Consider the following 27,455-nt stretch of genomic DNA (forward strand, 5'->3'; position numbering starts at 1 on the left):
GTCTTCTACCTTTGAGCCAGTTCTGTATCCAAATGGCTAGTTCTCCCTGTATTCCATGAGATCTAACCTTGCTAATCAGTCTCCCATGGGGATCCTTGTCGAACATCTTACTGAAGTTCATACAGATCACATCTACTGCTCTGCCCTCATCAATCTTCTTTGTTAATTCTTCAAAAAACTCAATCAAATTTGTGAGACATGATTTCCCATGCACAAAGCCATGTTGACTATCCCTAATCAGTCCTTGCCTTTCCAAATACATGTACATCCTGTCCCTCAGGATTCCCTCCAACAACTTGCCTACCACGGAGTCAGGCTCACCGGTCTATAGTTCCCTGGCTTGTCTTTACTGCCCTTCTTAAACAGTGGCACCACGTTTGCCAACCTCCAGTCTTCCGGCACCTCACCTGTGACTATCGATGATACAACTATCTCAGCAAAGAGAAGCAAAAGTTGACATTGGACCCCTGGAAAATGACGCAGGAGAGATAGTAAGGGGGAGCAAAGAAATGGCTGAGGAACCGAATAATTACTTCGCTTCAGTATTCACAGTGGAAGACATGAGTAATTTCCCAAAAATTCGAGAGTTGGGGAGCAGAGTGGAGTATGATGGCTATCACCAAGGAGAAATTATTCAGAGGCCTAGACAAAAACTTCCAACAGGGTGACCTCTCTTTTCCTATTTCTAACCTCAGCCCATACTACCTCAGTAGATGAGTCCTCAGACATCCTTTCTGCATCTGTAATACTGTTCCTGACTAACAATGCCACACATCCCACTCTTTTACTATTTCCTCCGTTCTTACTGAACCATCTAAACCCCAGAAGCTGCAATAACCATTCCTGTCCCTGCTCTACCTATGTCTCTGCAATTGACACAACATCGAAATCCCAGGTACTAACCCATGCTGCAAGTATATCCACCTTTTTCCGGATGCTCCTGGTGCTGAAGCAGACACACTTCAAATCAACTTCTTGCTTGCTGGTGCCTCCTTGTGACCACGAAACCTTATTTCTGACCTCACTACTCTCAATTTCCTGTATACTCAAACTACAATTTAGGTTCCCATCCTCCTGCTGAATTAGTTTAAACCTACCTTAAAAGCATGAGCAAAGCCCCCCCCCCCAGGATATTGGTCGCCCTTTGGTTCAGGTGAAGACCGTCCGAATAGTTCCAGAGATGTAGAGGAAAGATTAGCAAAGATGATCCTCGATAGGAGCGAGAGTGACAGGTTGGTTGTTATGGGGGACTTTAATTTTCCAAATATTGACTGGGAATATTTTGGTTAAAGTACTTTAGTACGTCAGTTTTTGTCCAACGTGTTCAAGAGGGTTTCCTGATACAGTATGTAGACAGGCCAACTAGGTGTGAGACCATATTACATTTGGTACTGGGTAATGAACCTGGCCAGGTGATAGATTTGGAAATGGGTGAGCACTTGGGTGATAGCGACCACAATTCGGTTATGTTTACTTTAGTGATGGAAAGGGACAGGCATATACCGCAGGGCAAGAGTTATAGCTGGGGGAAAGGCAATTACGATGTGATTAGGCAAGATTTAGGACACATAGGATGGGGAGGTAAACTGCAGAGAATGGGCACAATTGAATCGTGGAGCTTATTCAAAGAACAGCTACTGCGGATCCTTGACAAGTACGTACCTGTCAAGCAGGGAGGAAACTGTCGAGTGCGGGAGCTGTGGTTTACTAAGGAAATTGAATCTCTTGTCAAGAGGAAGAAGGCGGCTTATGTTCGGATGAGATGTGATGGCTTAGTTAGGGCGCTTGAGAGTTACAAGTTAGCCAGGAAAGACCTAAAGAGACAGAACGCGACATGAGACGTCATTGGCAAATACAATCAAGGAAAGCCCCAAGGCTTTCTATAGGTATATCAGGAATAAAAGAATGACTAGAATAAGATTAGGGTAAATCAAGGATAGCAGTGGGAAGTTGTGCGTGGAGTCAGAGGAGATGGGGAAGTGCTAAATGAGCATTTTCCGTCAGTATTCACACTAGAAAAAGACAATATGGTTGAGATGAATACTGAGTTACAGGCTATTAGACTAGATGGGAATGAGGCTCACAAGGAGGAGGTGTTAGCAATTCTGGAAAGTGTAAAAATAGACAAGTCCCCTGGCCCAGATGAGATTTATCCTAGGATGCTCTGGGGAACCAGGGAGGAGACTGCCGAGCTTTGAGCTTTGATCTTTATGTCGTTATTGTCCACAGGATTCATGCCAAAAGACTGGAGGATAGTGAATGTTGTCACCTTGTTCAAGGAGAGTAGAGACAACCCTGATAATCATAGACCAGTGAGCCTTACTTCGGTAATGGATAAAGTGTTGGAAAAGGATTATAAATCCTATCTCTTATAACATCTTAAGAGGAATAAGTTTTTTCGGGATAGTCAACATATAAGATAATCAGATGGTTAGATGGGGTGGACAGTGAGAGGCTTTTTCCTCGGATGGTGATGGCTAGCACGAGGGGACATTGCCTTAAATTGAGGGGTAATAGATATCGGACAGATGTCATAGGTAATAGTGATGTGGAATGCACTGCCTGCTACAGTAGTAGACTCGCCAACTTTTAAGGACTTTAATTGGCCACTGGATAGGCATATGGATGAGAATTGAATAGTGTAGGTTAAACGGGCTTCAGATCAGTTCCACAGGTCGGCGCAATATTGAGGGCCGAAGGGCCTATACTGTGCTGTAATGTTCTATGTTCTATGAGAAGGTGCTAGAAAAACTGAATGACCTGAAGATGGATAAATAACCTGGACCAGATGGACATCCCAGAGTTCTAAAGGAGATAGCTGAAGGGATAATAGAGGCATTAGCAGCAATCTTTCAGGAATAACTAGAATCAGGAAAGGTCCAGATGACTGGAAAATCGCTAACATAACACCCCTGTTTTAAAAGGAAGTAAGGCAGAAGATGGAAAATTACAGACCAATTGGTCTAACCTTGGTCATGGTTAAGATCCTGAATCCATTATGAAGGATGAGATTTCTGAATACTTGGAAGTGTATAGTAAAATAGGGCAGAGACAACATGGTTTCATCCAGGGTAGGTCATGCCTGACAAATCTGCAGGGATTCTTTGAGAAAGTAATGAGCAAATTAGACCAAGGAGAACCAATGGATATTATCTACCTGGACTTCAAGAAGGCTTTGACAAGGTGCCACACAGGAGGCTACTAAGTAAGATAAGAGCCCATGGTGTTAGAGGCAAGGTGCTAGCATGCATAGAATCTTGGCTGTCTGACAGAAAGCAGAGAAATGGGATAAAAGGGTCCTTCTCAGGATGGTAGACAGTGACTAGTGATGTTCTGCAAGGTTGGGTTTTGGGTCAACAACTTTTTGATTATACGTTAACGATCTAGATGAAAGAACTGAGGGCATCATGGCTAAGCTTGCAGATGATACAAAGATAGGTAGACAAACAGGTAGCATTGAGGTGGAAGGATTCAGACAGGTTAGGAGAGTGGGCAAAGGAGTGGCAGACGGAGTACAATGTAGCAACAAAGAACAAAGAAAATTTACAGCCCAGGAACAGGCCTTTCAGCCTTCCAAGTCTGTGCCGATCCAAATCCACTGTCTAAACCTATCGTCCAATTCCTAAGGTTCTGTATCCCTCTGCTCCCCACCTACTCATGCATCTGTCCAGACGCACCTTAAATGAATCTACCATGCCTGCCTCTACCACCTCTGTTCCAGGCACCTACCACCCTCTGTGTAAAGTACTTTCCGCATGTATCCCCCTTAAACTTTTCTCCTCTCACCTTGAACGAGTGACCTCTTGCTATTAAATCCCTCAAGAAAAAGCTTATCTCTATCCACCCTGTCTATACCCTTCATGATTTTGTAGCCCTCAATCAGGTTCCCCCTCAATTTTCTTTTTCTAATGAAAACAATCCAGACCTACTCAACCTCTCTTCATAGCTAGCACCTTCCATACCAGGCAAAATTCCTCATAAACCTTCTCTGCACCCTGCCAAAAGGATGTGGATGCTTTGGAGAATGTGGCGAGCAGAACCGTACACAGTATTCTAAATTCAGCTGAACCAAAGTCTTGTACACTTTTAACATAACCTGCCAGCTCTTGTACTCAATACCCCGTCCGACAAAGGCAAGCATACTATATGCCTTCTTGACCACTCTATCCACCTGTGCAGCAACCTTCAGGGTACAATGGACCTGAACTCCCAGATCTCTTTGGTCATCAACTTTTCCCAAGGCTCTTCCATTTACAGTATAGTTCACTCTGGAATTACACCTTCCAAAAGGCATCACTTTACATTTGCCCAGATTGAAATCCATCTGCCACTTCTTCGCCCAATGCCCCAGTCTATCTATATTCTCCCGTATTCGTTGACAGTCCCCTATGCTTTCTGCTACTCCACCAATCTTCATGTCATCTGTAAACTTACTAATCAGACCACCAATGCCCTCTTCTAGATCATTTATGTATATCACAAACAACAGTGGCCCCAGCACTGATCCCTGTGGAACACCACTGGTCACCTTTCTCCATTTGAGGAACTCCCTTCAATTACTACTGTCTGTCTCCTGTTGTTCAAACAGATCTTTATCCACCTAGCTAGAACACCCTGCACACCATGTGACTTCACTTTCTCCACTAGTTTACCATGGGGAACCTTGTCAAACACCTTACTAAAGTCCATATATATGACATCTACAGCCCTTCCTTCATCTATCAACTTGGTCACTTCATCAAAGAACTCTACTAAGTTGGTAAGGCACGATCGCTCGGCACAAAACCATGTTGCCAATCACTGATAAGCCCATTCTCTTCCAAATATAAATAGATCCTATCCCCCAGTGCTTTCTCCAGCAACTTTCCCACCATTGACATCATGCTATTGGTCTGTAGTTACCTGGAATATCCATACTACCCTTCTTGTACAGGGGGACAACATTAGCAACTCTCCAGTTCCTCTGGCACTTCACCTGTGTTTAAGGATGCTACAAAGCAGGGGATGTATTTGTGAGGCTCTAGAAGCTTGGGTCAGGCCACATTTGGAGTATTGCGTGCAGTTTTGGGCTCTAAATCTCAAGAAGAATGTACTGACCCTGGTGTGTGTTCAGAGGAGATTCACAATGACTCCAGGAATGAACAGACATATGAGGAACGCTTGAGGACTCTAGATGGATGACACAACTTGATGGAATTTGGAGGGGCGGGGGGAATAATCTAATTGAAACTTACAGAATACTGAATGGCCTGGAAAGAGTGGATGTTGGGAAGATGTAGGAGAGACTAGGACCCAAGGGCACAAAACCATGTAAAGGGAAGACCTTTTAGGACAGAGATAAGGAGAAACTTCTTCAGCCAGAAAATGGTGAATGTATGGAATTCACTGCCACAGAAGGCTGTGGAGGCCAGGTCGTTGAGTATACTTAAGATGGAGATAAATAGGTTCTTGATTATAAAGGGGATCAGAGGTTACAGAGAAATGCAGAATGCTTTGAGAAACTTATCAGCCATGATTGAATGGCAGAGCAGACGCAATGGGCTGAATGGCCTAATTTCTGCTCCTATGTCTTATGGTCTTCTGACCTGTCTAATCTCTCTCTTCCAAGGCAGGCACTCATGACTCAAGACTATTTTCTTCCATTCCATGTTGTAAGTCTGAGGTTATTATATAGTCCAATGTTGGATTCACTAACCAGGAAACAAAGGTATGGGTGGTACTTGTTGAAGCAGGTGGTTGGGATGCTCAAATTTCTGCCACATGCACTTGACCTCCATCTGGGACTGACCGAGACACTAAAAGTTTGGCTCCTTTGCAAGTGGTTACTTACACAATTTGGACTTTGGCGAGAAATTCTGGCAAGTCAGAGAGAAGCTTTACCTCTATCTTGAAGAAGGGTCACTGGATCAGAAATTTTAACTCTTGGTTTCTCTCACCAGATGCTGACAGACCTGCTGAGACTTTCCAGCAATTTCTGTTTGTGTTTCAGATTCCATGGTATTTTTTTTTCCCTGTTGTTTAGTACTTTTCTCTGCCCTAATGGTAGCGTACTGCCACAATGGAGCTTGTACAGGAGATCTTGTGAGAGGCAAGCAGAGTCAACATGATATCCCAGTGCAACTGACTCCAACCAGTGACAAACAACATAAATTGTTGTAAAAGCTTATCAGCCTAGTATCAGTGTCCTGTTTCAGGACAATATTAAGGCACTGGCTGCATTCAACACCTAAAGAGCTGAGGATGCTGTAAATCAGTGACAGGAGTAGAAATTGCCGGAAAAGCTCAGCAGGCCAGGCAGCAACTCTGGTGAGAAATCAGAGTTAATGTTTCAGGTAGAGTGACCTTTCCTCAAAACCATTGAGGAAGGGTCACTCAACCTTAAACATTAACTCTGATTTCTCTCCACAGATGCTGCCTGGCCTGCTGAGCTTTTCCGGCAATTTCTACTCCTGTCTCTGATTTACAGCATCCTCAGCTCTTTAGGTGGTGAATGCAGCCACTACCTTGATATTGTCCTGAAACAGGACACTGATACTAGGCTGCCCTATCCTTCCAGTGGGTTTTGCAGAATCTTGTTCCAAATACAAGGCATAGGTGGGGAGTGTGATGGGTTGAAACCCTCCCTGAAAAAGAAATTGTGGGTCTACCTACAGCCACATGGACTGCAGCAGTTCTGGAAGACAACTTACTACTACCACCACCTTCAGGATTATTAGGAACAGGTAATAAACCTTGGACTAGCCAGCCACGTCCACCTCCTGTGAGTGAATTAAAAATAAAACAATGTGGGGAATGTTTACCTCCTGCTGTTGTTGTTGTTGTTGGTGGTCCTGCTGTTGTTGCCGCCGCCACTGGTTCCTCCATCCCTGGGGCCTCCGCCATAGCAACATCCCTCCCCCGACCTCTTCCGGTTGTCTCCAGAACATTGGTTCCGGCTCGGGAGATTTTTTTTCAAATAATCATCGGCGTTATGTGCCTTCCCTCCCCGACGAGCGGAACTCGCTCCAACTCTCCACTTCATTCCCGATCCATCATAGTTCGCATTCATGGGGACTTTGTAATCGTCGGTGCGGGGCAGGAGCGAAAAGTGACCCGACACCCGGAAATAAAACCCGGATTTTAACCCGGCGCGATTTATAATGCCCCCCGGGAGGGATGGGGATCATTTCATTGTGAATAAGGTTTAAGACGTATATAAAGAATATGTAATTTCGGTCGAGCGGTAGAGTCGGGAGTGAAGTTCCGGGGGAAGAGAATCAGTGTGGGACCGTCTCTAAGGAGCAGGGAGAAGGTGGAGCTGACTGTAACTCCTCATAATGCTGCTGTGAGATAAAACAACTCCAGGATTCGTGACCAGCCTCCATCAAGTCTGATCCTGTAACCACTTCGAGGAATACATCAGCAAAGGACACATATACCAGGTCAGCGCACAGGAGATATCACCCTTAATATAATGGTTAGATTGTCTGAACTCTTTCTTCTACCTACTCCCTCCCCTGCCCCCTTCACTATTCTGGGCCACTTTTAGGAGTCATTCATTCCACAGCACCAAGAAAATAAGGCCCTCATCACATATCCAGGAGGATTTCCTTTTCTTTTGGATACCTTCTCCCCACCCATCCAAATTCAATACTCCCAGGCACTTACAGGAGTCACTCACTCCACAGCACCCATGAGATACCTTCCATCAGAGACTGGGCACTGGACTCAACATTAACTTTTTCTCTCTCAACTCATGCTGCGTTTCTCCAACACTTTCTGTTTTCTTTTTATACTTTGGCTGCTGGAGTTCCAAAGTTCTTTTTTGTGGAAGTAGGGAGGGTGATCAGGGAGTCCATTTCAGAAGGTTACTGGGAGTCAGTCAATGGCCTTCTGCTGATGCTAGTTAGAGTTGAAATTAAGAGGGACAGCTGGTGCTTGAGGGAATGTGTATGTGAGCATGTATATCTTAGGAGGTTGTAACTATAGAAATGTTGCACATGGTTTTGAAGGTGAGAACAAAGACTGAGGTTGATTACTTAGATTTCTGTAAGGACTAGGAAAATATGCAAGATATTGTGAAAGTGACTGTGACATTCGAAACTTTGTGGAACTGGAGGATCTAGACTGACACTAGAAAAGTTTTCTCTTGAGTGATGAAACAGGGAATCAAGGTTTCACAACGGTGAAAAAGTGATCCAACCGAGATAGGGGAGAAAAAAATCTTGAAAACAAAACATATGATAGATAATGTGTCTCATGAGTCATGCCAATATATTATCCCCTACACCATGAGCACTTTCTGATGTGGTGTCTTGTAAGAATTTGGTAGGCCACACTTAAAAGTATTCTTTTCAGTTCTATTTGCCACATTACAGGAAGGATGTGGGGGCTTTAGAGAGGATGCAGAATGATGCTAGGATGTTGTCTGGATTAGAAAATATGACATATAAGGAGAGGCTACAAAAACATGGCTTGTTTTTCTGGATCGGTGGAAGCAGAGGGGAGACTTGATAGGTCACGTACTGCTGAGTTTCTCTACGACTTTGTTTTTATATTTCAAATTTGCACCGTCCAAAGTTCTTTTGTTTTGTGAAAGCAGTGGGGGTGATCAGGGAGTGGCTTTCAGAGGTCAGAATCTTTTTCCCAGAGTTGAAAAGTCTAGTACAAAAGGGCAAATATTTAAGGTGAAGGGGAAAAGTTCAAAGGAGATGTGATTGGCAAGTTTTGTTTCGCACAGAGAATGATAGGAGTCTGGAATGCACTGCCAGGGATGTGCCAGTTTAAGAGACGGTTAGATAAGCACATGAATTTGTTAGGAATGGAGAGAAATGGACCAAGGGCAGGCAGAACGAAATGGTTTAATTTGGCGTCATGTTCGGCACAACTTCATGGCCTGAAGGGCTTGTTTCTGTGCTGTACTGTTCTGTATTCTGTCTTATCAAATGCCTTCTGGAAATCCAAATATGGAACAGTCATCAATTCTCTTTTACCTCCAGCCTCTTCAAAAAACTCTAAGTTAGCTAAGTTGATTTTCCTTTCACGCAACCATGTTGAATCTGCCTGATTATGTTGATTTTTTAAAAACAAATACTCTGAAATAACAACGATAATAGCTTCTCAAGCCTTCCTATGAAAAATATTAAGCAAACCGGTATGTAGTTTCCTGATTTCTTTCTCACATTTTGAATAAATAGGTTATATTAGTTATTTTCTAATCTAATGGAAACTTCCCTAAATCAAAGGAATTTTGGAAAATTAAAACCAAAGTATCAACTATCTCACTAGCCACTCCTTTTAAGACTGTAGGTTGAAGTTCATCAGAACCTGTGACTTGTCAATCTGTAACTTCAACAATTTGCTTTATATTGCTTCCTTGGTGATTGTAGTTCCTGTAGTTCCTATCTTGCTTCTGTTTCCTGATTTGCAGCTATTTTCATGATATTTTTTATGTCCTCTATTAAGATTGTTGCAAAATATCAGTTCAGTTCATTTGTCATCTCCTTATTTTCCATTATTGATCTGGCAGATTAACTTTCCTTTTTGAATATCTATTAAAAAGTTTTGCTACCTGTTTTAGTATTTCTAGCTCGCTTTCTCTTGTCTAATTTTTGCCTCCTTATTAATCCTTTTGTGAATCTTTTGCTGTTTTTTATATTCTGTCTAGTTTTCTGATCTGCATGTATCTTTGCCTAAATATATGCTCTTTTTGAAGTTTAATATTAATCTTTAAATATTTTAGTTAACCACAGACGGTGAGTGCACCCCTTAGAATTTTTCTCTCTCATTGGAATGTAACCGAGTGGAATGATCGATTGAAACTGGACGAGCTATATATGTGGCAAGCAGGAAGTGAATTAAAAACTGACGTACAGACATTTTTGAGGGAGCTGAAAGAGGATGCCTTTGATTTTAACAATCTTACTCTCAGGGAAAGCATTGGCTTGTCTATTGGTGATAAATAAGGAGTGAAGAATGTAGATGTGGGATTTTCTGACGAATGCAGGGAGATAAAACACTAGAAGATCAGAACCAGATAGCCGTTTGTCTCTGGAGTCAGTAACATCTTTACTGATCTTTGATACAACTCAAAATACCTGTCTTTGACCTGAATTCCATAATAATTTGGTTCATAAACATCAACTGTTCTAAGATTTAACTGGACATTTTACCCAGAACCCACTGCCATCTGTGAAACTTTAGTCCAAATGTCTCCTCACATGGAAGGAAAGATGTTGGAGGATGACAAAATGGTCAGTGGTGTTAAGGATGTTGGAGAGAACATGAAAAAGAACAGCAGGTAAGAGAATTCCTAGTATTTTCTGGGGTTCAGTTTCACCAGAATGGACCAGGATGATTAAAAACTTGAAAAATGGGTTCCTTTTTTCAAAAAAAAGGTCCAGACAAGGAAGATCTTTAATATGTAATAAACTTAAACAATCCAGATAGACTGTCAAAGTGCATGTTCTTAATCATAGGGCCAAGGGCAGTATATGGTTCTACAGAATACAATGATATGTTCTCCGAACAAGAGATGCAAAACAATTGTGGATCATAATTGATGCTGGACAGGCTGTGATGTAACTGAGATGCTGCAATAAGCTACAGTGTATTAACATGGATAGAGGATTGGGTGATAGACAGAAAGCAGAGAGTCAGGAGAAAAGGGACATTTCAACTTGACAGTTCCTTAAGACTAGCAGACAGTCTTAAGGAATAGGCGAAAATGAGGAACGCAGATACTGGAGATTAGAGTTGAGAGTGTGGTGCTGGACAAATGCAGGAAGGTCCTGATGAAGGTTCTGTTTCTTGAATGCTGTCTGACCTGCTGTGCTTTTCCAGCACCACACTCTCGAGTCTTAAGGAATACTCTGCGGCCTTAGCTATTTACAATCTGTTGTAATGGCTTTGATGAAAGACAGGGAGCAATGCATCTAAGTTTGCTATGATATAAATCTAGATGAGAATGTAAACTGTGAAGAGGAAACAACAAGGATGCCAAGAGATAAAGACATCTGTGAGTAGCAGATGCCAAAACATGGTGGCAAAGTGTGAGGTTATTCCCATCACCTGTAAGAATAGAAAGGAAGAATATATTTGAAAGGTGTGGAACTTGTAAATGGTGATGGTCAGAGGGATTCTGCATACTTATGGGTTGGGTGGGTTGCGCTTTGGCGGGTCGGTGTGGACTTGTTGGGCCGAAGGGCCTGTTTCCACACTGTAAGTAATCTAATCTTGTCAAAGGACCACAGAAAGTAATTAGGAAATTGACCTCAATTGCAAGGGGATTGGATTATAGAAATAAAGAAGTCTTGCTCCAATTGTGTGACATTTTGTGAGACCACACCAAGGATATTTTGTGCAGGTTAAATTTCCATATTTAAGGAAGATTATCCTCGCATTAGATGCAATACAATCACAATTTATCAGATTGTTTCCTTGGGTAAGTGAGTTGAACTATGATAAGCTGAGTAATTTGGGTCTTTCTTCTCTGGGTCTAATTTTAATTTCATTGAAACATCAAACTTCTGAAGGGGCTTAACAGGTTAGATACTGAGATTGATACCCCTAATTGGGGAATCCAGAAGTCGGGTGCATGTTCTCGGGGTAAGAGTGTAAACATTTAAGTCTGAGATGGCAGAAACTAATTCGCCTAAAGGGTTTTTATAGTTTTGGAATTCTCTACTCTTACTAGAGTCCACCCTTACATGTATTTAAGACTGAGATATACAGAGGTTTGCTCTCTCAGGAGTTCAAGGTACATGGGCAGCTGGCGGAAAAGTGGAATTGAACCTCAAAATTTGCCAGGTTTATATTGAAGGGTGGGGGCAGGCTCCATGCACCTTCTGCTCTTATTCATACTGTATTTCTTATCTTAAGTTCCAGTTGCAACAGACCTTTGTCAACACTGTGCAATTTAGGGGCTGAGCTTTCAGCAGGTCACCATTTGTATCCCTTAATATTTTTTCCAGTTCCCTCTGCAGTCACTTGTTCAGGTGCCCAAAGCTGCATTGGTGAAAGTTCTTCTTAAGCTCCTCTTGCTATTTGCGTTGGTTCAGTCACAAAAGAGGCATGAAAGACATTTCTTTGTTGGTCAGCTGATGTGTGGGGACTGTAAATGCCTTCAAGGATTGGTCTTTGTGAGTCCTGTAGGTATGCATCACAGAATCTCTTGGGATGTTTTATGCAGACGAAATTATTGTGTACAATAGTGTGATGATGCTCTGACTTTTAGAAGTTATTTTATCTCAGTTCTTTTTGAAAAGCAGTTTGAGGCAGAGATGCCCAGCAGTCTGCCTGAACCACAAGAGTAAACCGTTTGTGAGGCCTTGCGTTTTTTTTCTAATAGCATGACTGGGTGTGGCCAGGGGTCTACGATGAGGACTTCTGGGTTTTGAGATTCTGCTTTAAGCAGAGGTTATTGCAGTCTCAATAGAGATGTGAGTTTCAGTGAATATCTCCTGGCTGTCACAATCTCTATTCTTCTCTTAATGTTTTTTAACCCAGAATTGGAGAACTGCATGTGAGAATCTCAGTTTGCCATTTTGCAGGGGAGGGGGAGTGATATTTATGAGATGTCATGACATTGGAACAGTTAATGAGCAATTGTTTGACCAGTCACATTGCATCTGGAACAGACACTTTTTAAATGTGACAAGTGTTTTTGATGAGAAAATGTGCCTCTTTCAAGCAGTGATATCGAGGTCTCTACAGTCCTCTGGGTGAACAAAGAAAATCTCTATTGTCCTATACTAATTACTTGTAAATCCTCTGATTTTAACCTCTCTGCTAAAGGAAATATGTCCTTCCCATCCACACTGTCTAGGCTGCGTAATCATTTTTATATACCTCTCCAATGCAATCATTTCCTTCATATAACGAAAGAGTCAGAGCTATGTGCCATTCTTTGGCTGTTACCTAATGAGTTTTTGATAATTCTCGGTAACCATCTGTTTTAAAAAATTCTCAAGGTCAGGTTCGTAGGAGAGTAGTTTGACACAGAACAAAATTTCATTATCTGTCTTGGCTAATAAAGGAAAGTTTATTGTATGCCTTCTTAACCACCTTAACTACCAGTCCTACTCCCTTTTGAGATCTATGGACATATGCTCCAAGATCCTTATGTCCATTTACAATTTATCGGAATCACACCATTTATTACGTCATCCTTTACCTTGTTTGACTTCCACAAGTACATTATCTGCCACTACTCTGAATTGAATTCCATTTACCATCTGACCAGTCCATGGATAACTTACTGCTGTTCCCAAGGGCAGGAGGATTAGTAACCGGAAGACAAAGCAACAGAGGGGAATGAGAAATTTACTTACCAAGTATGTCACTATGATCTGAGGTACTCAGTCTAAAAAGGGGGGGAGATACTTTCAAAAAGAGGATCGGATAAATACATTGGGAGGGAAAAGCATTGCAGGCTTATGGGGAGAGAAAAGTGAGCATAAGAGCAATCAAATAGCTTTCAAAATCCCAGCACAGTCACAATAGTCCAGATTGTGTGTGTTTTCTAATTCTGTAATTGGCTCTGACCCCTGTATTTAATGCACCTTATCAAGTCTCTGTATTGTGAATCAGTTAACACTTCAGTCATATAGCAGGATGGCTCAGGAAATTACCTTCTTCAGGGAAGCTGGGTGTTGAATTAAATAAACTTTTATTAATTATCATCTCTGTTGGAGGCTTTTTCAAACTCCAAACCTCAGAAATCCCTGTGAGTAAAAGAGCTTGAAATTTGCTGTCTCTGGTCTTTAAACAAACTTTGAAAATTCAGTTGAGAAGGGATACTCCTGGGCAGCAGGGCTTGCTGAGTTTTGGTCAGGCTTTTCTTTCTCTGAAATGTGTATTCACAAAGATAGGCCATGTCCTCCTGAATGCATGTTTGTGTCCCTCTTTATCTGTTCCATGTATTTGGGCAGGGTTGTGGTGGCAGAGCTGGCATTCATTGCTCATCGTTAAGTCTCCCTGAGAACACAGTGATGATCTCTTGGTTGAATCCTGACAGTCCCTTTGGTGAGATGAGAGCTCATCATTGTGTTCAGCAGGAATTTTGAAATTCTTTCCCAGCATTGATGAAGGAATCGTGCTGCGCCTCTAAATCATGGCATTACTACTTTTTTTTTAAGGGATGGAGGTTGCTTGGGAGGGCAGTCCTGTCCAACTAATTTTGGTAAGTTACTGCAGTGAACGCTGTAGATCAACAATACTGCAGGGACACCACTTTACTAGAGGGTATTGATTTTGGGTGCAGTGGATAGGCACTGATCAAAGAAATCCCTTGGCCTTTGCTGCTGTAGAGCTAAGTGTTACATCCATACAAATTTTTAATAATTTAAAATATTGGAAATACTCAGCAATTCAGGCAAAGTCTGTGTTGAGAAATAGAAGTTAGTGTTTCAGGGCATTGATGAACTTGCAGTTTTTAACTGCTGAGTATTTCCAGTGCTTCCAGTTTTTATTTCAGGTTTCTAATGCCTGTTGTATTTGCTTTATTTCCATGCAACAATTCAGGATGACACTCAAATATGGTACTAAGGGCATTAAAGATTGATGTCTTCTCTATTTCATTTGGCTGTACTGCCTCCCACTGTGTGTCAATGACAAGAGAAGGGAATATTGCAGAATGAGAGAGTACTGCTGCTGGCTCACCAGAGAAGTTGCACATCAGTTCTAGTGCAAAAAGCGTACTCATCGGTGTGCTGATCAAAGAAAATGATGACGTAGTGTTAATGTCGCTAGAAAACAAATCCAGAGGGCCAAGTAAATGCTCTGGGGACCTAGGTTCAAATGCCAACATAGCAGCTGGCTGTATTTGAATTAAATTAGTAAAACTGGAATTAAACACTCGTCTGATGGCAACCTTTGTCAATTGTTGTAAAAACCCATCTGGTCCACCAATTCCCAATAAGGAAGGAAATCTGCTAAGCTTATGTGCCTACGTTTGACTTCATATCCATAAAAATGTGGTTGACTCTTAAATGTTCTTTGAAATAGTCCAGCAAATCAGTTTTCAAATTATGGCTCTGTTGTCACAAAACCTATAAAAGGAAATGAAACCACACAAACTATTGGTATTGATCCAGGAACTGGAAATGGCAATGGCTTTGCCAGCGCTGGAATTTTTCTGCAAATTTCTCTTTAGAATCATCTGGTGGAGAGCTGGTCCATGACTGATCAAACATTGGCCTGAGTTCGTCATACTCGCTGAATTGTACTTTATAATGCCCCAAACACTACCATCACAATCCCTCTGTATTTCTGTTTCACTGACAGGACAGACCCACTGCAAGTGGCAGCACAGTGGTAAACAGTTGAAAGAACATTGCCCTCTGTGTCCTGAGCATTTACTCTGTCTCTGAGTCTCGTGAAGTCTTATAGTGTCAAGTTAAACATGGGCAACTAAATCTCCTACTGATCACCATCTAGCAACCTCCCCTCAATTGTTCTGTGAGTACTGTGTTGGACATCAGTCAGAGGATGCAATGAGAGTGACAATGACTCAGAATGTACTCACAATTGGCGACTTCAATATTCATCACTGAGTGACTCGGTTGCATTACGACTGACCATGCAGATCATAAAGCTGCATAACCTAGCTGCTAGACCGATGATGCGATAGATAGTGAGGGAACCAAAAAGACATAAAGGCCTTGATCTCGTGCTCATCAATCTAGCTTTTGCAGACATATCGTGTTAGATTCTCTGGTGGTCATTCTTACCAGTTCTAGTACACACTAAGTCCCATCTCCATCATATTTTGTGGTGCTAGCACTGTGCTAAATAGAGTAGATTTTAAACCGATCTAGCAACTCAAAACAGTGCATCCAAAGGTCATCAGCTGCAGCAGAAATTGCTATAGTTTGCAATTTCATGGGCCGACATTTTCCCCACTCTACCATCACCATCAGCCAAAGGATCAAACCAGGTCAAATGTGGACATGAGAGCTAAACTCCAGAGACAAAGTGAGAGTGATAGTATCAAGGGCTATTGCAGGCTGCAGTGTGACGTAGACAGGATGCAGAGCTGGGCTAAGAAATGGCAGATGGAGTTCAACCTGGCTAATTGCAAAGTGATGCATTTTGGAAGGTTGAATTCGAATGCTGAATATAGGATTAAAGACAGGATTCTTGGCAGTGTGGAGGAACACAGGGATCTGGGTGTGCAAGTACATAGATCCTTCAAAGTGGACACCCAAGTGGATAGGATTGTTAAGAAAGCATATAGTGTTTTGGTTTTCATTAACAAGGGGATCGAGTTTAAGAGCCGCGAGGTTTGCTACAGCTCTACAAGTCCCTGATGAGACCACATTTGGAGTATTATGTCCAGTTCTGGTCACCCTACTATAGGAAAGATAGAGGCTTTGAGGAGGGTGCAAAGAAGGTTTACCAGATGCTGTCTGGACTGGAGGGCTTGCCTTATGAAGGAAGTTTTGAATAAGCTCGGACTTTTCTCTCCGGAGAGAACGAGGAAGAGAAGAGATCTGATCAAGGTATACAAGGGAATGAGAGGAATAGATTGAGTCAATAGCCAGAGACTTTTCTCCAGGGCAGGATTGACTGGTAAGAGGGGTCATAGTTTTAAGATATTAGGAGAAAGGTATAGAGGAGATGATGTCAGAGGTAGGTTCTTTACGCAGCGAGTTGTGAATGATGGAATGCATTGCCAGCGGTGGTGGTGGAAGCAGAGTCAATAGGGACATTTAAGCAACTGCTGAACATGCACATGGATAGCAGTGAATTGAGGAGTGAGTAGGTTAAGTTATTATATTTTACATTAGGATTAAACCTCGGCACAACATCGTGGGCCAAAGGGCCTGTTCTGTGCTGTACTTTTCTATGTTCTATGTGACTGCCCTTGACATCAAAACATTTGACTGAGTGTGACATCAAAGAACTCCAGCAAAACTGAAGAAAGGTTTCCGTTGATTAGAGTTATACATTGTACAAAGGAAGATCATTATGGTTGTTGCATGTCACGCATCCCAGGCCATCACCAAGAGTTCCTAACAGTAGTGTCCTAGGCCCATTCATCTCTGACCACTTCAACAGCTTACCCTCCATCATTAGGTCAAAAGTGAGGATATTTGCTGAATCATCAGGATTATGATGGAATATTCCCTGCTTGCCTGGATGAGTGCAGTTCCAACAACACTGTAGAAGCTTGACACCATCTAGGAAAAGCAGCCCACTTGATTGACACAACATTCACAAGCATCCACTCCCTCCACCACTGATGCTCCCTAGCAGCAGTGTATACTACCTACAGGATGCGCAACAGAAATACATCAAAGATCCTTTGACACCACCTTCCAAACCCACGACCACTTTCATCTAGAAAGACAAGGGTAGCAGATATGTGGGAATACCACCACCACCATGTTCCCCTCAATATCACTCACCATATTGACTTGGAAATACGTTAGAGTCTAGATTAGAGTGGTGCTGGAAAAGCACAGCAGTCAGGCAGCATTTGAAGAGCAGAGAAAACGACGCTTCAGGCGACAGCCCTCCTTATTCCTAATGAAGGGCTTTTGCTCAAAACGTCGAAGTTTTTTTTCTGCTCCTTAGATGCTGCCTGACCTGCTGTGCTTTTCCAGCACTACTCTAATCTTGACTCTTAATCTCCAGCATCTGCAGTACCCACTTCTGCCTTGGAAATATATTGCCATTCCTTCACTGTCACTGGGTCAAAATCCTGGAATTCTCTCCCTCATGGCATTGTGGATCAACCCATAGCAAGTGGACTGCAGCGATTAAAGAAGGCAGCTCACCACCACCTTCTCAAGGGCAACTAGGGATGAACAATAAATACTGACCAGCTTGCAATGCCCACCTCCCACAAATGAATATGAAAAGTTAATTGCAGTATTCAGTACCATTCATGATGCACATATTGAAACAGCCTGTGTCCATATGTAGCAAGACCTGGTCCAGGCTTTGGCTGCGAATTAGCAAATGACATTCTCATCACACAAGTGTTAGGCAATGACAGTATCCAACAAGAGACAACCTAATCATTGTCCCTTGACATTCGATAGCATTATTATCAGTCAATCTCTCAACATTCTGGGTTGCCATTGATCAGAAACTGAAATGGATCAACCTATAACCATTGTGGTGACAATAACAGGCAGAAGCTGAGAATCCTGTGGCATGTAAGTCACCTCCTGGCTCCCCAAACCATGTTTACCATCTGTCACCATTTGTTCCTGCCATCATTAGTGTTCAGCAGCATTGATTCACACCATCCGCCGCAGCAAATCATTACTACTCTTTTGACAGCATGGGAATGCCACTAATTGTAAGATCACCTTCGAGCACCACGCTAGCCTGACTTGGAGCTTTAATCACTGTTCCTTCACCGATGCTGGGTCAAAGTCTTGGTATTCCTTTACTCGGAGCAGTGGAGGTGTACCTACTCCTCATGTATTAAATCAGTACAGGAAGTTGGCTTATCACCACTGATGAAGGGCTTCTGCCTGAAACGTTGACTTTCCAGATCATTGGGTGCTGCCTGACTTTGCTGTGCTTTTCTAGTACCACACTTTTCCAGTCTTACCATCACTGTAGAGAAATTAGGACTGGGCAATAAATGCAGACCTAGCCGGCAATCTCAAATGCTATTAACAATTTTTAAATGAAATGCTTGTTACATTACGATACCTGCTAGAAAGCCTGCAGTCAGTGTCAATGAGTATGGTCATACAAATATGCTTTATATAAGGTGGTTAAGTTTTGGAACTGCCTGTGTAATTTGGGATAAAATAGTTCAGAGGACTTGGTTGTTAACCATTAAAGAGAGCCCAAGTTGCCTTGGTATAAGACATTCACACCTATAGTTAATGACTGGAACAGCTGTGCTAATGGTGGATGGACAAGTCGTATCTAAATCATATTGGGAGTGCTAGAAATACCATATTTTGAAAGTGGTTACACTTTAAATTGTCTTTTTGATTCCAAGTTTGAGTGGAGTTGGGTGTTTAGGAGATCTAATTGACTACAAGGCTCATGTGATTCATCTTGCATTGAGGTGGCCTTTGAAGTGGAAACAAGCTATAGAAAACTATTGTAGGATTTGCTTACAGGGTTTTCTTAAGGTTTTCCTGACATAGAAACATTGAAAATAGGAGCAGAAGTAAACAATTCGACCCTCCAGACTGATTTGTCATTGGTTGATCATAGAGTTCAATAGCCCTAATCAGTTCACCATATCTCTTGATTCCTTAAGCTACAAGAGCTATATCTATCTCTTTCTTGAAACACACAACATTTTGGCCTCAACTAATTTCTGTGGGATTGAATACCATATGCTCACCACACTCTGGTTGAAGAATTTTCTCCTCATCTCAGACCTAAGTTTTACCCCTTTTCCTTAAACTATGACTACTTGTTCTAGACTCCACTCACCATCAAGAAAATCCTTCCTGCGTCTAATGTGCCTAATCTTGTTAGAATTTTTTATGAGCCCTCTATCCCCATTCTTTTAAACTCCTCTAAGTACAATGCTAATTGACTCAACCTCTCCTCGTGTGTCAGTTCTGTCATGGGTTGGGATATCTGGTCGGCATGGACGGGTTGGACCGAGGGGTCTGTTTCCATGCTGTACATTTCTATGACTCTATTACTGCACTCCTTAGCTCCTTCCTCAGATGAGGAAACTAAGGCTGCATAAGATGACCAGGTGTGATGTCACCATGCCCTGTATAATTGCAGTGAGATATCCTTGTACTTGTGCTCAAATCCTCTTGCTATGGAGGCCAGCATGCAGTTTCCCTTCTTTACTGCCTATTGCGCCTGCACTCAGCATCTTATTGATCATCCCCTTCTCTCAATTTACTGTCACGACAAGTCAGTTTGCAATAATATTAGTGAGAGAAAGAGAAGGCATTCTGTGTGCTGTTCATGATGCAGAATATGTTTGTGAAATGATATTCAATTGAAGAGAGTAAGTTCATAAGGATTTGAATTAGGCTGGGGGACTTGCCAAGTTTTATATAGAGGGACAAATCTCCAGGGAATCCTAACTGTGAAAGTCAGTTTGAGAATTAGAAGTTATCTGACAGAATAAACAAAACTGGAGCAGACCATCAGAAGCTAGAATAGCTTTAGACTGGTTACTGGATAATGAATAACTGCTGGATGTTGTACAATGTTGTACAATGTTGTAAAATTATGAAGGAATTGTTCTCATGGTTTTACAATATAAATTGGGGGTACCCCCCCCCCCACCCCACTAATTTAAACACACAAATGATTGAACCCATTCTGTAATCTGTTAAAATTCAAGAGGCAATGAACTATTCCCCCAAAGTCACTATTTCAAGTAAAATATTAACAACTTTAATTTCTTCAAGTCTGACAGAGAATAATTAACTAACAACCATTTACAACACTCATCTAAACCTATCCTTTACCTTCCCCTCTACAATATTGGTCTGATAAAACCCCTGATTAAGATTTACAGAAAAATTCAAATTTCAAAACCAACCAGCTGTCAAATCTTCTCTTGGTACCTTCCTCTGTAGGTTTGTTCTCCAGGCTGGAGTCTATCTTTTTTCCTGTGCAGACTCCTTCTCTAGACAGGTACCTCTCAGAGACTTCTTACTAGCAGCCTGCATTTGTTGGTCTTTTGGCATTTCTCCTCTCAACTGTTCAATTTTCCCGTTCTTATACCCCAAAGCATTGGATTGTTTAATTGGTTTTTAATACTAAATTCAAACTTGATTGAAGATTGGTATTTTGGAGTATAATTTAACCTGGTTGGCCGAATTTGAATTTGCTTTTGTCTCATAGCAACTCAGCCAGTGCTAGCTGCTGGACCAAATGTTTCACTATAAATTCTCCAGCCCTCTGTGAGCTTGCTAAGTCCTTCACTCTTTTAAAGGTACAGTACATTTCTACATTCATAACAGTATTATTGGCTGGTTTCATGGTAATCATTAAACTCTTATTTCTAGACTATTATCAAATTCAAATTCCACCATGTGCCACAGTGAGATTTGAACACACATGCCCAGAAAATTAGCTAAGTTTCTGGATTAACAGTTCAGTGATGATATCACTCTGCCATCGCCTACTCTATGATATTTAGATGATGTTGCTTTGAGTTTGTTAGTCACAGTAAAAGTCTTCACATGTGTAGTTATGTATGATTTTTCCTGTTGATTAATAGAAATTGAAATATCTTTTCAAAATTATCAATGATTGTAATGGAAGAATCTGACATTGACTTGATCTCAGCTTTGTTCCCTGCATGCATGTTTTTTAATTGCTTACTGCCGCATGACTTGGAGAAAGGGAGATTTGCCCCACTCAGGGCTATCTAATCCATTCAGTGTTTTGTAGAATAAACTCCAACTGGCATGCAGCAGTTGGTGCCCAATCCCCCAGCTTCCATACAGGCAAAGACAGACAGAAAACAGATTTCTAGTGGATGTGCAAGTTTGATTAATTGACTTCTTTATGTAATTCAACATGATTTATAATTTTTTTTGGCTAGTGTTTATTTTGTGATGACTTTTGCGTGTTGAGGTTTAGGTTGTTAATGAATGAGAACTGAGGTTGACGATACTAATATTGCATGCAGCAGAGCGGCACGGTGGCACAGTGGTTAGCCACCTCACAGCACCAGAGACCCGGGTTCAATTTCCGCCTCAGGCGACTGACTGTGTGGAGTTTGCACGTTCTCCCCATGTCTGCGTGGGTTTCCTCCGGGTACTCCGGTTTCCTCCCACCATCCAAAGATGTGCAGGGCCAGGTGAATTGGCCATGCTAAATTGCCTGTAGTGTTAGGTAAGGGGTAAATGTAGGGGTATGGGTGGGTTTCGCTTCGGCGGGTCGGTGTGGACTTGTTGGGCCGAAGGGCCTGTTTCCACACTGTAATCTAATCTAAATCTAAAGCCCTTCTGCGACAACCCTGAAAGGGCTTTCCAAATTGCCATCTCCATTCCTATTCTCTTCCTTATGCTCATTAGCTGCTCATACTGTATCTGTTGGTACTATGTTAAATTCTAGTCTCCCTTCTCATAGGAAAGATTGTTATGGACCAAACCAGACCCCCTCAAAACATTTCAAGTAGGTAGCCCAGATCCTAACTTTGCTCGTTGTTTTAGGCAGGTGTATTGTGGCTATTCCAGCATTGAAGCAGCTCATCAAAACCCCTCAATTTCAAACAAAGCAGAATTTATTTACAGAGTACTGAATGAAACACGAACAAAAGAGAACAGAATACAGAATAACTTAAGCTATCTAAAAACCCAACAGATTATCCCAACTAACTGATGCTGTTCCAAATTCCTGCAGCAATCCCTATAAATACCCCTTGGCAAAAAAGGTAAAATCAAACACACGGTCTTAGAGAGAGAGAGAGAGAGAGAGAGAAATGGTGGGGAGACTCAACATGGAATACCTTCTTCCATGCAGCTGTTTTTTTGACCAGCAGCCTCCAAAAAGCTGACTAGCAGCTCTGAACAGCCAGATTACTAAACGAAACCAAACCAGTGAAAAGCTGAGCTGCGAGAACTGGCCACTCCCCTTTTTCATTGTACAAGTTTTTTTTAAACTTAAAAACTTCTTCAAGTCGATAAACACAGACAATACTGAGCCTCTGTCTTTATGACCCCTCAGGGGAAAAAAAACCCAAGGACCACCTAACCTAAAGGAGCAGCAGCATCACAGGATGTTGTTAAACTTGAAAGGGTGCAGAAAAGATTTACAAAGTTGTTGCCATGGTTGGAGGGTTTGAGGTATAGGGAGAGGCTGAATAGGCTGGAGATATTTTCCCTGGAGTGTCGGAGGCTGAGGGATGACCTTATCGAGGTTTATAACATCATGAAAGGCATGGATAGGACAAGGTATCCTCCCTCGGGTGGAGGAGTCCAGAGCTGGAGGTCTCTGGTTTGGGATGAGTGGGGAAATATTTAAAAGCTACCTAAGGGACAACTTTTTCTCACAGAGGATGGTGTATATATTGAATAAGCTGCCAGAGGACGTGATGGAGGCTGGTACAATTACAACATTTTAAAAGGCATCTGGATGGGTACATGAATAGGAAGGGTTAGAGGGATGTGGGCCAAGTGTTGGCAAATGGGCTTAGATTAGGTTAAGATATCTGGTCAGTATGGCTGAGTTGGACTGAAGGGTCTGTTTCCATGCTGTACATTTCTATGACTCCATTCCTGAACGAAACTGATGCTCAAAATTAGATTGTTTCAGGCACCTTCACAGCTAGAGCGGTGCTGTTCTTTTTCTGCCCTGTGGTTTCTGTTATGGCTGCAGCAGCTGATAGTTTCACAAGGATGTGCTAACTGAAATCTATGACGTAGTTTCTTATTGAGGTTCAAGTCACATGGGTGCATAGTCACCACGGACAGTTTAATCCTACTGAGAACCCGTCTATCCTTTCAGCTCTTCCTGTTGATCCTTCTTACAACACCTGACCTGGTTTGTGCTCATTGTCTCAGTCATGATATATTCCAGAGAAATGACATCTCGCATCTGAGTTTTATTTTAAACCATTTCATGGGGTCTGAGCATTGCTGGCTAGACTAGCATTTATTGGCTATCTGCGTTGTGGTTCACAGTCATATATTGGTTAGACGAAGTAACGATGGCAGGCTTTATTCCATAAGTGACACTGGTAAGCCAGATGGATTCTTATGAAAATTGGCAGTGCCATTTGACTAGGTTTTTATCTCCGATTTGTCGTGAATTTGAATTTCATCATCTACGATGGTGGGAATTGAACCCATAAAACATGAAAAGTAGGAGCAGAAAGCAGGCCATTCCGTTTCTCGAACCTGCCATTGAGCAGGATCATTGCTGATCCAACATTCCTCGCATCTACTTCTCTGCCTTTTCCCCATAACCCTTGATTCCCCTATTGATCAAGAATCTATCTGACTCAGCCTTCAATGTACACAAGGACTCTAATTTCCACCCCATCCCAGGGTCTCTGTCATAAGGAGTTGCAAAGGCCCTCAACCCTCTGAGAGAAGAAATTCCTCATCAAGACCTAAGGGACAACTTTTTCACGGAGGGTGGTACGTGTGTAGAATGAGCTGCCAGAGGAAGTGGTGGAGGCTGGTACAATTACAACATTTAAAAGGCATCTGGATGGGTATATGAATAGGAAGGGTTTGTGGAGGGATATGGGCCAGGTGCTGGCAGGTGGGACTAGATTGGGTTGGGATATCTGGTTGGCATGGACGAGTTGGACCAAAGGGTCTGTTTCCATGCTGTAATCTCTATGACTCTATCTCAATCTTAAATTGGTGCCCCATGTGCTAAAAACATTAGCTTGGGGTTCTGTATTATGAGTCCGGCGACATTACGACTACATTGTTGCCTCTCCTCCTCACCATAATGGTAATGACAATAATTTTATGTTTACTTGTATAAAATTGCATAAAGAAACAGTTGGAGGCACTGGATAGTGGAAAGGCTCTGAGCCCTGACAACATTCAGGCAATAGTACTGAAGACTTGTGTTCCAGAACTTGCCACACCCCTACATATTTAACATCTACTCAACAATGTGGAAAATTGCCCAGATGTGACCTGTGCACTAAGTGCAGTACAAATCCAACCTGGCCACTACCATATCAATCTACTGTTGATCTTCGGTAAAGTGATGGAAGGTATCATCAATAGTGTGGTCAAGCAACTTCTGCTCAGTAATGCCCAGTTCGGGTTCCACCAGGGCCACTCAGGTCCTGACCTCATTATAGTCTTGGTTCAAACATGGACAAAAGAGCTGAATTCCAGAGGTGAGGTGAGAGTCGGGAGTGTGGTGCTGGAAAAGCACAGCAGTTCAGGCAGCATCCGAGGAGCAGGAGAATCGATGTTTCAGGCAAAAGCCCTTCATCAGGAGAGTGAGAGTGACGGCCTCGACATCAAGACCACATTCAGCCAAATGTAGTATCAAGAAGTCCTAGCAAAATTGGAATCCATGTGTAAGAGAGGTCAAATTCTCCACTGGTCAGAGTCATATCTGGTACATAGGAAAAGGACTATGGTTGTTCGAGGTTAGTCATCTCAACTCCAGGACATCCCTGCAGGAGGTCCTAAGGGTAATGTCCTAGGCCCAACCATCTTCACCAGCTTCAGCAATGACCTTCTCTCCATTAAAAGGTCAGAACTCAGGATATTCGCCAATGATTGCACGATAATCAGCACCATTCATGACTCCTTGGATACTGCATATTCAAATGCAGCAAGATTTGTACAATATCCAGAGGTGGGCTGACAAGTGTCAAGTAACATTCACTTTACACAATGTCAGGCAAAGACCCATCTCTAAAAATCGAATCACTGCCTCTTGACATTCAATGGTGTTGTCATAACCTAGTACCCCACTGTCAACGTCCTTGGGTTACTGTTGACCAGAAACTCACGTGGACTTGCCATATAAATACTGTCATTACAAGACAGGTCAAAGACTTGGACCACTGTGGTAAGTAATTCTCACCTCCTGACAATCCAATGCCTATCCATCATCTTCAAGGCACAAGTCAGGGCTGTGATAGAGTACTCCCCATTTACCTGGATGGGTGCAGCTCCGACAGCACTGAAGAAGCTTGACACTATCCAGAACAAAGCAGCCTGCTGAATTAACACCACATCCACAAACATCCACTCCCTCCACCTACCAATGCTCCGTAGCAGCAGTGTGTACTATTACAAGGTGCGGTGCAGAAATTCACCAAAGATCCTTAGAGGGCACCTTTCAAACCTTATGAGCATTTCCATCTAGAATGACAAGGGCAGCAAATATATGGGAACACAATAATCTTCTAGCTACTCATTATCCACACATAGAAACATATCACCATTCCTTCACTGTCGTTGGGTCAAAATTGTTGCATTCCCTCCCAAAGGGCATTGTGGGTCAACCTATACCACCACCTTCTCAAGGGCAACAAGGGACAGGCAATACATTCTGGCTAGCCAGCAATGCCCACATCCCAGGGTGAATTAAAAAAATATATAAATACGGAAACCTTGCAGTCGTCAGAAAGTCCAACAGAACTTGCCACATCACTCGTTGTAAACATTTGAAAACCCTTTTCAACAACAAGAGAAAGCACAAAATCTTTGTAGAATTGTACTAAAAGCCAGAAGAGAAACAATGTGGGTGGGGGCAGAAGAAGATGTCAGTGTGTAAAGGATGTTTCCACGTGTGAGGCAATCAAAAATGAGAGGTCAAAGCTTTAGAATCAAGTGCGAGATTTTAAAACAAAGATGAAGATAAATTACTTCTCTTCAAGGATAGTGAATCTGTGGAACAAAACAGAAATTGCTGTAGCAACTCAGCAGGTCTGGCAGCATCTATGGCGGAAAAAAACAAAGATAATGTTTCAGGTCCGGTGACCCATCTTCCGAACTAGGGTGAATCTGTGAAGTTTGCTACCCCAGAATGTGATGGATGTTAGGACATTGAGTAAATTTAAGGAGGAAATAGACCAATTTTTAATTAGTAATGAGTTGGAGGGTTATGGAGTGCAGGCAGGAGAGTGGAGTTGAGGCAGAGATGAGAGTAGCCATGATCCTAGCAAATGGTGATCAAGCACAAGGGGCTGAATTGTCCACTACTCTTGCTTGTTCTTAGTTCTTCTGTTGTTGAATGTGTGAGATTAAGAGTGGGCATTGCCAGATCTGTTGACTGCACACCTGGGATCAAATTGGCATTGCCCACAAGTAACACGATCTTCTGCCCTGTCTACATCGAAAGCGTAATCACCGATACCTACTCCAACATGGTGTCTGGGGTGATTTGCTGTGCAGGTGCATGTGCAACTAATGCCTTTGTGCAGCTCTTGGGGCACATAGTGCCAAAAACAGGGCTCGAATGAGTGCAATTCCTTGCCTAAATTGTCAACAAAGCAAACTTAGAGAGATGACTGAATCTGAGGGCAGGATGGAGATGAGAGTACTTCAATAATGTCAGGCTAACTCAGCCCCTTGCTTCTGTCAGTTTCAGCCACTCTCACTAACCAGCTTTCTTGATGAGGCCATTGATGATTGAAATAGCGATATTCCACACAAATATGAATGGAAATTGATTTCTTTTCAGAGTTAATCAGAATTCTTTACATTATTGAAAGGGAAGCTACATCTTTATTCTGTCAAGATGAGATCAGCATTATCTGCTGACTGGAATATTGATCCCTGAGTTTCATTTAAAAATGTAGCTTTCATGTTGGGGTCTTCAGACATTATCGGGGTCTATCAGGAGTTTCTTTTGAGCTGTGTATTTTACATTGTTTCCCTGGATCCTGTCCAAGTTTTGCTGCAATTGAATATGCACTGATTCAGTATCTGTGCAGTCACAAGCAAAATCTAGATTGTTATGTTGATACTTATTTTGACACGAGACTTTTTTTTTCTGAAGTTGGGATGGGCAAATGGTGAAACATGGCAATAATTGCAGTGTGTTCCCTGGAGTAGAGCAGTGTTTTCATAGGG

The 27,455-nt window shown here is 42.3% G+C and overlaps 2 protein-coding genes across 4 annotated transcripts in view; one reads left to right on the forward strand and one right to left on the reverse strand.

Annotated features, from left to right (window-relative positions):
- The window catches only part of LOC122548501 (solute carrier family 4 member 1 adaptor protein), a 153,699-nt gene extending 146,679 nt beyond the window's left edge, over positions 1-7,020 (reverse strand). The window contains exon 1 of one of the 3 annotated variants that reach the window (XM_043687241.1): positions 6,801-7,020. In XM_043687241.1, the coding sequence (XP_043543176.1) occupies positions 6,801-6,926 (126 nt within the window). In that variant the 5' untranslated portion in view covers positions 6,927-7,020. The remainder of the gene's footprint in view (positions 1-6,800) is intronic. The other 2 variants (XM_043687239.1, XM_043687240.1) reach the window with 2 other exon arrangements.
- A 195-nt stretch (positions 7,021-7,215) lies between these two features.
- supt7l (SPT7 like, STAGA complex subunit gamma) overlaps positions 7,216-27,455 on the forward strand; it is a 41,350-nt gene continuing 21,110 nt past the window's right edge. Inside the window, exon 1 of the mRNA XM_043687242.1 lies at positions 7,216-7,421. The gene's annotated coding sequence lies outside the window, so the exon portion shown is untranslated. The remainder of the gene's footprint in view (positions 7,422-27,455) is intronic.

The sequence above is a fragment of the Chiloscyllium plagiosum genome, chromosome 3 (assembly GCF_004010195.1).
Source record: "Chiloscyllium plagiosum isolate BGI_BamShark_2017 chromosome 3, ASM401019v2, whole genome shotgun sequence".
Taxonomy (NCBI): Eukaryota; Metazoa; Chordata; class Chondrichthyes; order Orectolobiformes; family Hemiscylliidae; genus Chiloscyllium; species Chiloscyllium plagiosum.